At 44.6% G+C, this 17,923-nt stretch overlaps 2 protein-coding genes across 6 annotated transcripts in view; one reads left to right on the forward strand and one right to left on the reverse strand.

Moving 5' to 3' along the window:
- The window catches only part of PLCE1 (phospholipase C epsilon 1), a 312,758-nt gene that overhangs the window by 286,303 nt on the left and 8,532 nt on the right, over positions 1–17,923 (forward strand). For 2 of the 3 annotated variants that reach the window (XM_032607439.1, XM_032607440.1), the window contains 5 exons: positions 3,832–3,995; positions 5,908–6,169; positions 8,138–8,256; positions 12,000–12,128; positions 14,319–14,528. In XM_032607439.1, coding sequence (XP_032463330.1) covers positions 3,832–3,995; positions 5,908–6,169; positions 8,138–8,256; positions 12,000–12,128; positions 14,319–14,528 — 884 coding nt within the window. Of the gene's footprint in view, positions 1–3,831; positions 3,996–4,680; positions 4,774–5,907; positions 6,170–8,137; positions 8,257–11,999; positions 12,129–14,318; positions 14,529–17,923 lie in introns of those variants that run through there. The other variant, XR_004346085.1, reaches the window with a different exon arrangement.
- NOC3L (NOC3 like DNA replication regulator) overlaps positions 12,161–17,923 on the reverse strand; it is a 45,791-nt gene continuing 40,028 nt past the window's right edge. The window contains exon 22 of one of the 3 annotated variants that reach the window (XM_032607444.1): positions 12,161–12,864. In XM_032607444.1, coding sequence (XP_032463335.1) covers positions 12,798–12,864 — 67 coding nt within the window. In that variant the 3' untranslated portion in view covers positions 12,161–12,797. Of the gene's footprint in view, positions 12,865–15,245; positions 16,335–17,688; positions 17,710–17,923 lie in introns of those variants that run through there. The other 2 variants (XM_032607443.1, XM_032607445.1) reach the window with 2 other exon arrangements.

The raw sequence follows: 17,923 nt of genomic DNA on the forward strand, positions 1-17,923 counted from the left end.
TAAATTCAAGCACTCTGGGGGTTTAGAGAATAAAATGTTTTGGTTCCACTTAGACGTGGTGAGAGGTGGGAGCTACAGCAGATGAGGAAAGAGCAGATGAGGAATGTTTCCTAGAAGCTCATTCAAAAACCAGAGTCTTCTCTTTGAACAATCAAGCAGCCTCCTCCTTCCTCTCACGTGAACTGAATCAGATCCTAACCAACTGTGCTGTCCCATCGACCATAGCTTAGCCCTGTCTGCAGCCAAGGTCAAACCACAGTTGTAGCTCTGGGACCAGCTAGCCGCCTGGCACTGGCACCACCAGAGCCCATTTGTGGCTGACCCAGGTTAGAGACATCAGTCATATTTTCTTGCCTTTGTTATATTTGCTTCTTTCAGTTGAAATTGAGGAAGGTAATGCAGGTGAAGTACCATACTTAGCATAGTGCCTGGAGCACAGACAGCATTCCACAAACGTTAGCTACCATTAAGTGCTTTTGATAAGTTATGAAAACAGTATGATTTGGACTTGCAAGTGGAAATAATAGTGAAATATTTTAAAAGCTGTAAAAATTTATTTTCAATCTGTCCCAAGTGGCTTGTGGGTTTATATCTCTGGCCCTGTCTCTAGCCCCAAGTCCACTGTTGCCCTTGGTGGAGATGATACTGAAATATTTTAAGTGAACTGAAATAACTAGCAAAATAGTTTTCTCAAGGAAATGGAAATGCACTTGGTTTGGGACGTGTCCTTTCTCCTGAAGTGCCTAGGCTGGCGCAGACATACTGGCTCCACTGATGGCAGAGGGAGCCACGGCTGAAGGGGACACGGGTATTGCCCCTCCTTGGGCCTCTCTGTGGCCTGGAAGCACACACTGAGGCTGCACCTTGGCCTCCACTCATCCCTGAAGGCTCTGTCTCTTTCCCAGATCAAGCCGGAGTGCATGTTCCCTTTGCCCCGCTCGGGGTGGGGCAGGAGGCTGTGATTCATCCTCAGGTTTCTCTACATAATCTTCCAACTCAGGTGGGAGTGCTGCCATATAACCTCTCTTGATTCTAGGCAGCACACAGTGATTAAAAATCTCCCATGCTGGGCAGAGCTCACGCTACGTGCAGTTTCAGTGTGTTCGTCTGTAAAAATGGTCTTCATTCCTGCACACTGGGGTGGAGCCTGGTCAATCCCTTGCACACAGTAGATGCTCAGTAAATGCATGTTGCACTAAGCTAACAGATTGTCTCAATGAGCCCCACTGCAGTCTGAACCTATAGTTCTTGATTTTGAGTCCAGGTCTCTTCTAGGTATTGCTATGTGAATTTCAAGTCCAAAGAGAGAAGAGTCAACGTTGGAATCACTATTTTTTAATTTTTGAAAAAGAATTCCTGGGTTAAGGAGTTCTTGGTTTTCCATGAAGCATGCCAGCCAAATAACAAAGAACCCCCTCCCAGTGCCCCTCTAGCCTCCAGATATGTTCCATAGGTCATCTGCCTTACACTTCCTGAATTTCAGGGGACCCCAGTGCCCTAAAGTGGTGTCCATGGACTTAGGGTCATCTCTTCCCAAGATCTCTAATGACTCCATCAACTCCAAGAAGGTCTGCAGTGATCTGGAACCAGAAATAGCTTGGGTCTACACTCATTAAAACCAACTCTTGAGTTTGGAAACTGACTTGAGTCTAGTGTGCAGACCCTGGTTATTGCAGGCAACAGCCCCTCAAAGTTCTTTCCATCTGGGGCAGAATGATTCCTGCCTCATGTCCCAGGACCTACAAGTATGTAGAAATGCAGCCCCACTCAAAAGAAAAAGTTCTATTAATATTTATTACGCTTTCCTGAACGATTGTCACACCCTTTCTGATGACTTTTCCAGCCTCAAAATATAGGGATAATGATTCTGAGAATGGTTTCCACTTAATACAGATTTTTAAATGAACAGAAGGACATAAGGATAAGGGTTTGCTTGATCTGCCATCCCATGCACTGACTGAGAGGGGTGATGGGATTACATAGATCTATGCACATTCTTTCAGGTTTTAAAACTATAGCCCTAGATGAAGTTCTGGGACCACCTATATGGGACAGTAGGAGGGCGAGATTTAAGGTCCCACCTTTACTCCAAAGAGCAGCTCCATGTGGTTCTGTGTTACATAGCAAATCATCAAAAGAGATTTTAGTTAAGCAACAGTGCTTTGAAGTTTTGGAAAGCTACAAAGACAGACACAGTGCTAATGAAATCAGACTTCAAACCCAAATGAGTGTTGACATCATAATCATAATTTAATACCTGTTTATCGAGCACCTTCTATGTGCCAAATGCTGGGGTAGGGATTTTTGCACAGGACTTCACTTATCTTTATAAGACCCCTGTGAGATGTACATTAAATGGCTCGGTAGTTAAGATTAGGAACTGTGGGTCAGGCTGTCTGGGTTCGAACCTTAACATTTACCTCTTACTGGCTATGTGCCTTGGGCTTCTTTGTGCCTCAGTTTCTTCTCATGAGAATACTAAAAGAACGTACCTCATGTGTTATTGGGAGGCACTAATACAAGTTCTTAGAATGGGGCTTGATACATAGTAAGAGTGCAGTAGGTATGAGCTGCTGTAATTTTTTTAGCAATATACTGTGTATCCATTTCTTACTTACCAACTCTTCCTGAGCTACTTTGCTTCACTCTTTGAACCATCCTCCGCCCACATCCATGTTCCTCTGTCACAGAGCAGCCTGGGAAGAGAATTTTCTCCCACTGCAGGCAAGACAGTTGGCCTCAATGAATCAGTCATATTGGGGGCTGGAAGGGGTCTGAGAGGTAGGGTCCAATGCACTAATTTTGTAGATACGGAGACAGAGGTCCAAGGAGCTTTGATATGTGTCTAAGACATCTGACCCTAGAAATTCCTACACACAATCCCAGCCAACCCCACGTATGGGGAAAAATTTCACACACGAGATGAGGAGAGGCCAACTTCTCATTGCTCTGTGGTGCTCATTTAGCACACTTTTCCTTGATGTTGGTCCACGTATCAGAGTTCATTCTGCACATGGAAGGAATCTATCAGAGGGAACATTTGTCAGGTGTGTCTCATAAACGTTTTGCTCATTTGGAATGTAACTTTTCTACAGACTTGTGCCATCAGATGAGCATTTGAGTGTGTAAGAGCCCAAAATCCGTGCAGGGATCCAACCGTTCATCAAACAACTCTGCCAAATAAAATTTGGCCACAGAAGACTGGAAGCTGTTGTGAGGGTTCCCAGAGTGTACTATGGAGGGGACTGTGGACATAATGTGAATCACATGTGATAATGATTTTTCTTTCATATTTAACTGCAGCTTAAAAATAGAGGTAGAAACACTACGATTTATGAGTTGAAATTTCAATAAAAAGATACTTTTCTCTGGCTCTTCTGATCTTTCCTGGATTCTTAAGATTTTATCTTAGGTTTGAAAAAGCAAGAATTGGTCGTACAATTGTCTTCATGGTTTGGTGTTTAGGGATAAGAAAATGCCATTATGCCTTTCTAAAATTCAGTAGAAAATGAGGTATCTCAAAGATTATTTTTTGGAAGGATGTTGTAAATTTTAATTTGCAAAAGGAGTTTTTAAGTGGCTCCTGGGTTGGAGTGGGAACATGGGGCATATCCCATAGACAGTGAGCTCCATGAAGATGGGGATTTTGTATCTTATTTCCTGCTGTATCTCTGGTGCCTAACACGAGCTGGCACACAGTAGGCACTCAGTCTATGGAGTGAGTGGTTGGTTCTCTCTTCTTCCTGCTTAAGCTTAGGGAAAATCGAAAAAGTCAATTTGTAAGATGACACTTTAGTGACAAGGTAACAAGTGATGTTGACTGTTTTGCAGATCTCCCTTTACATTTAAATGCTGCCATGTTTGAGGCCAACGGTGGCTGTGGTTATGTTCTGAAACCCCCAGTTCTGTGGGACAAGAACTGTCCCATGTATCAGAAGTTTTCTCCCTTGGAAAGAGACCTGGACAACATGGAGCCTGCCATCTATTCTTTAACTGTAAGTCTGGCCCTGATGGTCCCAATAGAATATAGGAAGGTGTTTAAGCCCTTCCTATATTCCTTTTATATATATATATATATATATATAAATTTATTATTTATTTATTTATTTATGGCTGCGTTGGGTTTTCGTTGCTGCACGCGGCCTTTCTCTAGTTGCGGCAAGCGGGGGCTTCTCTTCGTTGCGGTGCGCGGGCTTCTCATTGTGGTGGCTTCTCTTGTTGCAGAGCACAGGCTCTGGGCTCATGGGCTTCAGTAGTTGCAACATGCGGGCTCAGTAGTTGTGGCTCGCAGGCTCTAGAGCGCAGGCTCAGTAGTTGTGGTGCACGGGCTTAGTTGCTCCACGACATGTGGGATCTTCCTGGACCAGGGCTTGAACCCATGTCCCCTGCACTGGCAGGCGGATTCTTAACCACTGCGCCACCAGGGAAGCCCGCCCTTCCTATGTTCTATTGGGATTCTAAGGTGTAATGCCTTTTGAACTCAAGGCGTTACAAAACTCTCATGTCACAATTTTTTTGGTGCAGATTTAGTTCCCAAAAGAATTTCTTTACTTCTCAGAAAGCAGTGGCTGAGGTTTAGGTATGCAGTCACCAGGCGCTGTATTCGCTAGAGCCCAGTAGGTGGAGTTATGAGCTCCCTGCTACCACCTCCATACTGATGATGGTAATTCTGTCTTCCAGGGCCCTCAGAATCATAACTCTCAGTGCATCCCATAAAAGCTGAGCTCTTTCTTAGAGCAGGTCATCTTAAACTCTAACAAGCTCTTATAAAAGGTAAAACAGGCATCAATATACAAATCAATTAAATATCTTTCCTCCTTACAGTTTAACCTTTGTCATTCCTGGCCTTTCCTTATTCCTTTTATTGCCTAATTAACTAACTGTCAAAACTCCACAGACTGCCCTTAACATCTGAGTCCTGGTAGCTCATAACTCATTTTTATTTCCAGCTTCTCTCACTCCCTCTTAGCTGAGGAAAAAAAAAACAAAACAAAACAAAACACTGAATGGGTGATAGAAAAGACAGGGAGCGAAGAAGTTATCCCTCCATCCATCTCTAGATCTTGTCTGTTTCCCAAGCAGCCTCTGCGCACAACACCTCAAAACCCTGGGAGATCCCAACTCAGAGATTTTCCTACCACCAAACTGCTTTTTCTCTTTCCCTAAGACAGCAGAGCAGTAGCTCCTTTTCTATGTGACCATTTTCACTAGACTTGAGTATAGCTTCATGTTGACAGAAGGCTATGAATTTTTTTTTTTTTTTTTTTTGCGGTACTTGGGCCTCTCACTGTCATGGCCTCTCCCGTTGCGGAGCACAGGCTCCGGACGCGCAGGCTCAGCGGCCATGGCTCACGGGCCCAGCCGCTCCACGGCATGTGGGATCTTCCCGCACCGGGGCACGAATCCGCGTCCCCTGCATCGGCAGGCGGACTCTCAGCCACCGTGCCACCAGGGAAGCCCAGAAGGCTATGAATTTTTAACAACATTCCCTGTGACTTGCTCCAGAACCTAACTATTCAAGAAAAATTTTTGAAGTTGTAAAAGATACACCTAAAACACTTTGAACAGAACGTAAGTAACACATTTGTGGTTTCATATATAAGGTCTCTTTTTTCTCAACAAACTTAATTTCATCTTAATTACATGGTTTTTGAAGATATTTGAACATGTTGACAATTGAAAGGTTATAGTTAGGTGAATGCTGTTGACAAAATAGATTTTACCATGATTCCAGTCATGCAATTACCTGATTGTGATAACTTCTCTTTTTTTAGCAGCCTTATTAATCATTTGCCTGGTCCATTCCAAAGGGTTCTTTGTCTTTCTTTGTGGAGGGAAGCGATGAGGCTCAGAGGCGCATCTGTCTCTTTCGCATCTTCAGTGACTTTGATCCTTTTTCCTCCTCAGATCGTCTCTGGGCAGAACGTGTGCCCGAGTAACGGCACGGGAAGCCCGTGTATAGAGGTCGACGTCCTGGGCATGGCCCTGGATAGCTGCCACTTCCGCACGAAGCCCATCCACCGCAATACTCTGAACCCCATGTGGAATGAACAGTTCCTCTTCCGGGTTCACTTTGAAGATCTCCTATTTCTTCGTTTTGCCGTTGTGGAGAACAACAGCTCGGTGGTAACTGCGCAGAGAATCATCCCCCTCAAGGCTCTAAAGCGAGGTAGAATCAAATTGTCCAAAGTTCATAATTGTAGCTGAGCGATGGATGCCCCGGGGTTCATTACACGCTTCTCTCTACTTTCGTATATGTTTGAAATTTTCACGTTAAAATAAGAGGCAGAAGCAAATAATACAAGTTTGAACACTGTTTGAGCATGTCTCAAAAGACATTTTTCTTTTACGTTATTCTGAAATCCGAAGTTATTGACAACGTTTGTTATGAAGTGCAGCCTCTCCCACTGTTGCTGACGTTGGGAGCGGCAGTCGTGCTCTTGTCGACATACATCCCTCCCCAGATAGCGCCGCCTTACCCCTGGCATGTTTAAAGCAGGGACGGATGTGAGGAGAGGAAACCTAGAACAGGGAGGGTTGGGGTGTGCTGTGGCATGAGTGGGACGAGGTTGGAGTCGGTGCCTGGTGGGAGTCCAGTGTCAGAAGCCGGGGGTGGGTTTGGATGCAGAGCAGGGAAGGTGGAAAATTCTGAGCAAAGGCCAGAGCTGCTGGCTTGCTGCATGTGGGCTTTGCCATGGCCCTTGGGGGAAACGTCAGCTTGTCGCACCTGTCCAGAACGTCTGTGCACTGCTTCTCAAACTTTGATGTGCAGTTGAGTCACCCAGGCTCTTAGTAATAAAATACAGACCCTGATGCTGTGGGCCTGGAGCTTGAGATTCTGCCTTTCTAACAAGCTCCAGGGATGCTGACTCTGCTGACCTCCTTTGAGTACCAAGTTTCCAGGACATACTTCCTCCCACAGCCATACTCTGCCAGCCTCTGAGCACCACCAACATGTTACAGTCTCCTACTCTTTAGTTTTTCCTTGTTTCTCTTCTCCATTGTGTGAGTAGTGCGTGGTCACTGTGTTAGTCAGCTAGGGCTGTGTAACAAAATACCACAGACTGGGTGGCTTAAACAACAGAGGTTTATTTTGTCAGTTTTGAAGGCTAGAAGCCCAAGATCAAGGTTTCAGCAAGTTTGCTTTCTTCTGAGGCCTCTCTCCTCGGCTTGCAGATGGCCACCTTCTCCTTGTGTCCTCACAGGGCCATCCCTTGGTCTGTGTGCACAGCATCTGGTGTTTCTCCATGTCTGCTCTCCAGTCCCCTCTTCTTATAAGGACGCTGGTCATATTGGATTAGGACACACCCTAATGACCCATTTTAACCCCATCACCTCTTTAAAGACCCTATCTCCAGAGAGTCACATTCTGAGGTAATGGGAGTTAGGGCTTCAACATACGAATTTTAGGAGGACACCATTCAGTTCATCACGGTTATTACAGAAATATGACAAAGTACAGAGAAGCAAAAACAGTTCTTTTAAATTATCCTTTTTTCCATCTCTTCAAAATAGTTACTTTTGGTATATATCTTTTGCAGGCTTTACACCTCTACCCATGTATATACATATTAGCATATAGTATATATTTCGAACAAGTAAGCTTCCTACTAATCTTAGTGTTTTGCCACTTACTGGTTTTCACTTACTGACGTATGTAGTGATCAACTTTTCAGGTTAACAGCTATACATCTTCATTACCACTTTTCAGAGCTGCATATTACTCCATTTTATACTTGCACAAGTACACACCATAACTTATTTAGCCAACCCCCTATTGTTGGAATATTTTGTTATCACTAAAGCTGTTCTAAAATGGAATATTTGTAGAACAGGTATTCTAGATGACTTGATAAACAAAAATGATCAGGTTTTCCTACTCTATTTGGTTTGAGTTTAAAATTTTCAGTTTGAGTCTAAGTTAAAAACAGACCTCAGACAAGTTAACTACCACTAGGTAGCCCCAAACCATCCCCTGGGGCAACACTCCTGGGGAAGAGGCATCAGTTGGTTGTCACCCCTGCCCATCTTAAAGTCTTATTTCTCCCTATCATTTACTGACCTCCCTGGGGGATCTCCTTTGCAGAGCTCTGCAGTGCACAGCTAACAAGCTTTTCCCAATTCTGCATTGTTCCAGGATATCGACATCTTCAGCTGCGGAACCTCCACAATGAACTCTTGGAAATCTCTAGTTTATTCATAAACAGCAGGAGGATGGAAGAAAATTCCTCTGGCAATACTATGCCGGCCTCTTTGGTAATTAAGTTCTATTTCATTCAGCTTACTTGTGGGGATGGCTATGCTGGAGGCAGGCTTTCTTGTGGTCCAGGAATGTGGCCCATTTGAGTTATTGATTAGGTAGCTATGGAAATACTAATAATAATAATGGCTGACACTTGACACTTTCTAAGCACTTTACACATATACTAACTCACTTAATCCTTTCAATAACTTCATGAAATAGCTATTAGTATCATCTCCATGTTACAAAGGAAGGTAAGAGCTAAGTACACCTGAGGTCACACGGCTATAAACCCAAGTTCCTCTAGTGCCAAAGCCCATACTCTGAACGAGTACATTATAGTGCCCACCAGGGAAGTGAGCCAAAAATAACAACACGGGGAAAAGGCTAGTTATGCAAAGCCTGCTAGGAAGCATCTTGAAACTTCTAGAAAGTTTAGGTTAGACGAGGAAAATCCTTTGCTTCTTCAGCAGTCCAGGGGCAGACATCACAGGCGAGCAGGGTCGGGTGAGCAGCCAGGCACCGCTGGTGACACATAACTGTGCAAGCATAGCGATCCCCTGGCACCCGGGGAGGCACAGCATCTGCACCCTTGGGAGTGGGAGAGGAACACCGCAGAAAGGGCCACCTTTACAGGAGCTGTGTTTTAACAAGTTCCCCAGGTGAGGTCCAAGCCGTTGAACTTCCAGAACCATTGGACCAGCACTCACCCCAGTAATGCAGGGTTGTTTGCTTAAACAAGGAACTCTCTTTTAATTAACTGGTTAATTCCACTCTGCTTACTCTTTAAAAATTAATAAAAAAGGGTGTCCATCAGTCGCCTCTTTACATGTTTAATAATCTATTCATGGTTGCATCAATCTTGTACTTCAACAGGGTCCTAACAACCTTTGGAAAGGCGCCTTCTATGCTCACAATGGCGCTGGGTTTAGCCACTTGTGCTGCCACCTCTGAATAGCCCTGCTTCCTCCTCTGCTTCTCTTGCCCTAAGCTCGACAGTTTCTTCTCTTTCTCTGTCCCTCACCTTGTTTCCTTAAGTTCTCCTCCTTTTCCTTTCAACGAGTGATTGAAGTTGAGCACAGCACTTTGGCCAAAGTAGGGGTGGGGGGGTATTGCCTCTGCCTGGTGCAGAGGACTGGGAAGCAGGGACGGGGCTGCCTGGTACCTAAGAGCAAGAATTAGATGCTTTCAGAAAGGCAAGGCAGAGCTTAGTGTCCACTTCTGGGTTGGTTGCCCTCAATACCTATTAGAGCTGAAGATCCCACACATGCCATGAATGAACCATTCTTCCTCACAACACTTCTGACACCAAATGTATGGTGTCTTCTCGACACTACTTCTCCAACTCTCTGATGCTAGCTTGGTGTCTACAGTTCAGTTCAGTTCCGACACCATCTACCTGGGCTGAGCATCAGATCCCACAAGTTAAGGGCTCAGTCCCACAGCACTGTCCCCACTTCAGATAACAGTTGCAAGTCCCAGGCTGTCACTGGTACTCCTGACTGGCCAGCTATAAATCCAAGAGGTTCCCACAACCCCCTCCTTAGGGCCAGTAGTTTGCTAGAATGACTCCTGAATGCCTCAGGAAAGTGCTTTACTTACTATCACCAGTTTATTATCAAGGATACAACTCAGGACCAGCCAATGGAAAAGATACATAGGGTGAGATATGAGGGGAGAGGGAGCAGAGTCTCCATGCCTTCTCTGCACACACCACCCTCCCAGCACATCCATGTGTTCAACAACCCAGAAGCTCTCAGAATCCCGTCTCTTAGGGGGTTTTATGGGTGTTTCCTCGCATAGGCATGACTGAGTAAGTCATTGGCCATTAGTGATTAACTCAACCCCCAGCACCTTTCGCCTCCCCTGAAGTCTGCAGTAGCGGGGGCTGAAAGTTCCAACCATCTAATCATGACTTGGTCTTTCCGGTGATCAGCTCCCATCCTGAAGCCATCTAAGGGCCTCCAGCCGTAAGTCATCTTATCAGCACACAGAAAACTCTCGTCACTCCAGAGATTCCGAGGGTTTAGAAGATGTGTGCCGGGAACTATGGGCAAAGACCAGATATTTATTTTCAGTTATATCACACCACACCATCCTAGGTATATCCCAGGCAGCAGCGTATATGCTTGGTAAATACGGGTTCTTTGACCTTGGAAGTCATCACCTTCCATTGCTCAAGGCAGTAACTGAAGATCATCCTGGGCTTCTCCTTCTCTCTCACTGCCCCGTGTAAGACTCAGTAAATCTGTCTCCTTAGTATCTTTCAAATCCATTCATCTCTATCCGTCCCTACCATCTTGGCCCTCGTTCATTCTCACCTGGCTTGTGGCCGTGGGTTCCTAACTGGTCCCCCTCCCTCTGAGTCTGACCACCTCTGTATGTCCTCCTTTAGGGCCTTTTAGACAGTTCTGTCTAAAACTCAAATCTGACCATGTCACTCTTCTGTTAAAAACCCTTGCTCAGCTCTCCTTTGCTCTCAGGATAACGTTTGTATGTGGACTGGGCAGAGACTCTGGGAAAGCCGAGAGCTCATGGGTCATTTAAAGGGACAGCTGCCACCCTGCTCTCAGCTCCAGCTGCTTGTTGCCAAGCAGTTTTGCCAGATATTTTGGTTTTCAAGACTGTCAGGACATCTGGATTGGCATAAATGTTGGCAACTATTTCAACTTTTTAAAAATATAGTGCAGGCTAAGCCATACAATTAAAATGCATGTATTTTATGGTATGCAAATCATGTCTTAATAAAATTGATTAAATAATAAAAACACATTGTACGAGCATAATAAAACAGCCAACCTCTCCTCCCCCACACCAAATAAAAACAAAATGCATGCTAAACAAAATACTTAGGCAGCCTTTTCCCCTCCATCACCTCACGGAAATCATTGAGGTTCCCAGAATGCCTTGCTTTAGGCCACCTCTAACGCTTTATACACAGGCTATACCAATATTGGGGATGTTCTTGTCCCGCTCTCTATCTGCTAATTCACACTGGGCCTTCAGATGATAACCACTTTCTGGAGGTGCTCTCTGATTTCCTCCAAACCTGGGCTCCCAAGGAACTTACCATGCTTCTTATAATTGTCCACGTTCTCTCCTAGCTGTTCTATTCAACTGGGAGCCCTTGAAGCCAGGGATAATGTCCCATTTCTCCCTGAATCCCCAGGGACAGGCAAAATGTCTGATTCACTGCCAGCCCTCCATAAATGATTTTGTATTTTAAATGAATGAATATGTCCTAATATACAAACTGCTCAAAGACTGGTGAGTTATACACTCCCCAACTCCTCCTAACAGAAATACTTTCCGTATCATAATTATCTGTATGCCTGGACAGCAAGCTCCTTACGGCCAGAATATTTTATTTATCATCTCACCATCCAAAATTCTAGCCCAGTGCCCTGAAGAGGGATGGAACTCGACAGACACTGCTGAATGTCTGTTCATTAAGTAAGGACTGACATACATTTCAGATAATATCAGTCCCCTAATTACGATGAAAAGAGACACTGTTATTTAAAATAAATTAATATTTTGGTGGTATGCTGCTAAATATTCTTACTAGACTATTAAGCAAGATGCCCCATTGCCTATTGAACCACAAACAGATGCACCTGGTTATAAAAGGACGCTCTTGTTTTGCATTTACGTGTCCCTATGTGTACGTCTAAGAACTAGCACTTCCGTATTGGTGCAGCCTAGAAACAATATGAGAATGTAAATGAATGAGGAACCGTGTGATCTTCCTTGACAGATGTTTAATACAGAAGAAAGAAAATGTCTGCGGATTCACAGAGTCACAGTACATGGGGTCCCAGGTCCAGAGCCCTTTGCTGTTTTCTCCATAAATGGAGGCACCAAGGCAAAGCAGCTTCTCCAACAAGTAAGTTCACTGAACCTGTAGCTAATAAACAGTTCTCCTTTGAGGGGAATCTCTATGCACAGGTTAACATCTCGCTCAAAATTTTACAACGGACTTAAAGTCAGAGAAAGCAGCTTGTGTCAGATTTCATAGATTATCAAACAGAAGCTACTACCAAGTGGTTTGGGGGGCTTTGTTTCTTAAATCAGTCCGTCCATGAACTTCGGTGTCTACTATCACAAAGCACTGTTGGGGTTTTGGAGACGTTATAAAATATGATGATGTAAAGTAAGAAAACATTTCCACGGACCACCCATAAAAAGTAGCATATTACTGTCACCCTACGTGAGTAATCACAGGGCTATAAAGCAGGACTGGGGAGGGAGTGACGCTGGCCCTGTCATGGAGCTAACAGTGTCGACTGACCTGCTCCTGGAAGCTTCGTGCCCTGAATTATTGCTGTAGTCGTAGCTGCCTTGCCCCACACAATCCACAGCCCAGCATCGACCATAGACCAAGGGCTGGGGTAAGAGGAGCAGAGTCTTCTTGAGAATCTTCTGCTCCCCCACCCCATCCCCAGTTCATTCTGCTTCTCCAAGTGAGATGCAGCAGTACCAAGTGCTGACTCTGGTCCTTGCATCATTGTTGGGGGCCGGTGGGGGGGGGATGCCTAAAGAGAAGAATGTTTGCTCAATCTAAGCCGGATGGTAGCATCCTTCTCTGGTCACTCACTTCAAGTTTAGCCTCTGTCGGTAACCTGGACAAAAGAAAAAAGTGTGAAAGAAAACATCAGTAAGAGAAACTATCATGATGGCTAGTGTTTATAAGTTCTCCTACTGTGTCTGGATTATGCTTTAGAATCAATCAGTGCCTCAATCATAAAATGAAACAAAATTAAGAGGTTGTGACTCCGGACTTCCCTGGTGGCACAGTGGTTAAGAATCCACCTGCCAATGCAGGGGACACGGGTTCGAGCCCTGGTCCGGGAAGATCCCGCATGCTGCAGAGCAACTAAGCCCGTGCGCCACAACTACTGAGCCCACGTGCCTAGAACCCGTGCTCCGCAACAAGAGAAGCCACTGCAGTGAGAAGCCGGCGCACCGCAACCAAGAGTAGCCCCCGCTCACAACTAGAGAAAGCCTGCGCGCAGCAACGCATCCAAAAGACCCAAGGCAGCCAAAAGAGTTTACTGAAAGGGGGATTCCCAGGAACTTAGATGAGATTAGCAGATGAGTATTTCCAAAAGGAGAATGGGAGATTATCTTGGTAAAAGCTGGACTAGGTTCTTTGCCCTCGGTCCTGTGTTGCAAGATTACAAAGAGCTAAGTTCACAGATTGAAAAACCTAAAGTTTTTAATTCAGTAAGAGCTCTCATTCCAGCAGTGGGAAAAATAGTTACACCGTCTGGGGATTATGAATAAATTGTGTCATTGCCCAGAATGAACATAAACAATCCTTTCTGGACGTAAGAGAATGCTTAGATCTTCCAAAAAGAATTATGCAGCGGTGCAGGGCCTTAGATCTTCCAAAAAGAATTGTGCAACGGTGCAGGGCCTTAGATCTTCCAAAAAGAATTATGCAGCGGTGCAGGGCCTTAGATCTTCCAAAAAGAATTATGCAGCGGTGCAGGGCCTTAGGTCTTCCAAAAAGAATTATGCAACGGTGCAGGGCCTTAGATCTTCCAAAAAGAATTATGCAGCGGTGCAGGGCCTTAGATCTTCCAAAAAGAATTATGCAACGGTGCAGGGCCTTAGATCTTCCAAAAAGAATTATGCAACGGTGCAGGGCCTTAGATCTTCCAAAAAGAATTATGCAGCGGTGCAGGGCCTTAGATCTTCCAAAAAGAATTATGCAGCGGTGCAGGGCCTTAGATCTTCCAAAAAGAATTATGCAGCGGTGCAGGGCCTTAGATCTTCCAAAAAGAATTATGCAGCGGTGCAGGGCCTTAGATCTTCCAAAAAGAATTATGCAGCGGTGCAGGGCCTTAGATCTTCCAAAAAGAATTATGCAGCGGTGCAGGGCCTTAGATCTTCCAAAAAGAATTATGCAGCGGTGCAGGGCCTTAGATCTTCCAAAAAGAATTATGCAGCGGTGAGGGTAGGTTCCACTTATAAATTGCACATCCAACCTATCCGAACCCCATGAAATTAGACCTGTTCTTTTGCCCACTCTCCAGAGGTGTGCCTGAATTTGCCTTTGTTTTTTCTTTAGAGTCTGACCATTGATCAAGACACCAAACCTATTGCCACAGACTATTTTTTAATGGAAGAAAAATATTTTATATCTAAAGAAAAGAATGAATGTAGGAAACAACCGTTCCAGAGGGCCATTGGTCCAGAAGAAGAGATCATGCAGATTTTAAGCAGCTGGTTTCCCGAAGAGGGATACGTTGGCAGGATTGTCTTAAAAACCCAGCAGGAAGTAAGTGTGTCCTGGGGCAGCCTACATTGTAGCAGCTCATATGTAACTCACCACCTCACCACTAGCCGCTTGCCTCAAATTCAGAATTTCTTATCATGGCAACTTGCTTTATAGTCTTCTTGAGTAAGTGTGGAGAATTGATTTTATTCTTCTGCACATATTCAGAATGTTAACTCTAAGTTACAGAAATGCGGTCTAAAAATCATCCCTTAGGAAACAAAGGGAGAAAGAACTGAAGGATTCCTTAAGCATGTCATCAGTGGTGCGTCCAGTGTTTTATCTGTTTACGTGAAGACATGGTTATGAGGGTCACAGTAGTATGTAATGGAAGGCCTGTAGGCATTTTGCATTTGGGGGTTTGTTGCCTGTTCAAGTTTTAGCTAACAAAATGTTTTGTGCTAATATGTGAAATAACAGTGTTTCTTTGAAAATATTCCATAACTTTACACAAAGTAAGAATAACCTCTCAGCTTTGGTCCGAATTTGTAACGATATTCCCATGATCATTCCCATAACGGAAACAATACGACTGCCCATCAACTCCAGATTCTTGGGCTCCTGATGGGGTTTGCTGATGGAACACATTTTTTTTTTTTTTAATAAATTGATAGGAGCCCACTAACTTACTTCGATTTTTTAAAAATGACATACAAGATCATTACACAATCATACCTCATGATAAGTCGATAATGAAGCAGTTGAATCAATTCGACAATTCGATTAAACAAATATTTATTGAGCACCTAAAATGTGCCAAGCCCTGTTCTAGGCACATGATCTGCCTCTTTGGGGCATGTAATAGAGCTGGGCTGGTAAAACACCCATTGCGGGTCCATGCTTGCTGGGACACAGTAGAGATGATAAGGAGCCCATTTTCAGCATCAGGTGTTACTTTTTCACTCTCTACCTAGCTATGAACGTGGCCTGCAGCATCCACAGAACTCCAGCATCTCCTCTGGGAACCAGAGCCACTGCCTTCCCTCCTAACATTGCCTTAGATGATAAAAGGACACTTGCTTTAAGCAAAGAAACGTACTTGTCTCCCTAGCGTCCTGTCCCCATCAGACATACCAATTACTAAGACGGAGGAAAAGCAATTCTAATAATAATAGCTTTATGAGAAAATAGAGGGCTTAGCTGGATTTTTGAAGCCATCTTTAATTTCTCTCTAAATTTTTTTCCTATTTCTAATTGTCTTTGTCACATGTAAAAAAGTATCCTAGAAATGACAATTTCAGTGAAGAAGTGAGTTTGTTAAACCGTATCTTTGCATCATGACTTACAGCATTTAACGCTTTCAAGCACCCACTAGTTTGAATGATCTCATGATGTAATGGAAACCATTCTACACAAAGAAAACAGGTTCAGAGAAGTTAGATCACGCCAGGGTGAGAAGGAGACAGCACTCAAGTCTTACGGCTTCCAGGTCAGTGTTCTTTCCACTACCCTGTGCTGGCCAGGCTGGAGTTGCATCAGTCTCCGTGGCTTCTCCCACACGCACCGTGGGAGGTGGTGAGCAGGAGGAAACGTGGGCAGCCTGCTGAGTGTTGCCGTGGAACTTCATCACATGGTTGGAAGGACCAGGAGTAAGGGGTGCCCCATATGCAACTTAGCACCAGGGCTTCCCTGGTGGCGCAGTGGTTGAGAGCCCGCCTGCCGATGCATGGGACACGGGTTCGTGCCCCGGTCCGGGAGTATCCCACGTGCCGCAGAGCGGCTGGGCCCGTGAGCCATGGCTACTGGGCCTGCGCGTCCAGAGCCTGTGCTCCGCGATGGGAGAGGCCACAGCAGTGAGAGGCCCGCGTACTGCAAAAAAAAAAAAAAAATGTATATGACAGCAGGCAATAGAGACATCGGGAACGAATGTTTACTAACGGCTGGGGAGCAGAAGCATTTTGAAAAAAGGAGGATTAGAGGGGAAGCATTTTCTGATGAGCACAGTACAGCCAGTTCTCCTTCATATGCCTCTGCTGGGAGAAGTTTCGAAATGACTGAAGTACGCCTCAAAAGATAACATATTTCATGTATCTAGGCTTACCGGCTGCACAGCGACACACAGTACAAATTTACTGATTGACGAAATGAATTCAGCGTGCATTGAATGCAAGCGGACACTGGCATAGCTGATAGATTTGGGCTATAAGTATCTCCATTTAGTTACTTTGTGGAACTAGTAACATAAGCAGTTTGCCCATGAAGCTGCAGTCTGTTACCTCTGGTCTTACCTGCCTGCCTTGTATGATTTTCTTGTCTTCTGGGCTCTCAAGCTGTTAGGTATCTTCCTATGGTCAATATGCTGTCCTCTGACACCTGCTGGATTTGAAGTCAGACAAACCTGGCTCTGACACAAATTAGATGGATGACCTTCAATGGCTCATCTGAATTCTGTAAACCTCTATGCCCTAATTTGTAAAATCTACGAGAGGAACTACCCTGCTTGACTCAAAAAGATTATCATGAGACTCATGCCAAACACGTAGACAATATGTAGAGAAATGCTTAGTAGACTGTAAAGGAACACGCAAATGAAGGTTATTGTTATGGTCATAATCTGTGGCTTCTAATGTGGCTGAAAACGGCTTAAACATTAATAAGCCCTGAGTAAAGCTCTAAGGAGTGCTCTTAGAAATAATTCCCAGTGCATGGTCATTGGGATATTTTATGTGGCAACTTAGAACTCTTTTGTTTTTTGTCTTGCTTACTTACATCCTAGCTTTCAGAACCCTGAGACTATAAATTATGTCATGTGAATTAGCACCCAACCCCACTCCCCGATTGGTTAAATATATTATAATCAATGCAATGACATATTATGCAAAATCTTTAGGAACTGACATGAAATGATGATCACAGTCTTTTTTTTTTTAATAATCTTATTTATTCTCTCCTTGTTTATTTCTTTATTTATTTATGGCTATGTTAGGTCTTCGTTTCTGTGCGAGGGCTTTCTCTAGTTGCAGCAAGTGGGGGCCACTCTTCATCGCGGTGCGCGGGCCTCTCACTATCGCGGTCTCTCTTGTTGCGGAGCACAGGCTCCAGACGCGCAGGCTCAGTAATTGTGGCTCACGGGCCCAGTTGCTCCGTGGCATGTGGGATCTTCCCAGACCAGGGCTCAAACCCGTGTCTCCTGCATTGGCAGGCAGATTCTCAACCACTGCGGCACCAGGGAAGCCCTCACAGTCTTTTAAGTGGAGAGAAAAAAGGAGTTGTAGAATAACATAGGTACTAGAGTACAGTCTCATTTTATGTAATAAAAATAGACAATGGCTCTCTCCCCTTCACGCATAATATGATGAATGGGGTCAAAACAGTTCAGTTGTGTAAATTCTAGGGACCACGACTGCAAGCTTAATGAAATGACTGGGGCGAGGCTGTGTGCCTGGTTGGTGAGAAGC

This window comes from Phocoena sinus, chromosome 16 (genome assembly GCF_008692025.1).
Source record: "Phocoena sinus isolate mPhoSin1 chromosome 16, mPhoSin1.pri, whole genome shotgun sequence".
NCBI lineage: Eukaryota > Metazoa > Chordata > Mammalia > Artiodactyla > Phocoenidae > Phocoena > Phocoena sinus.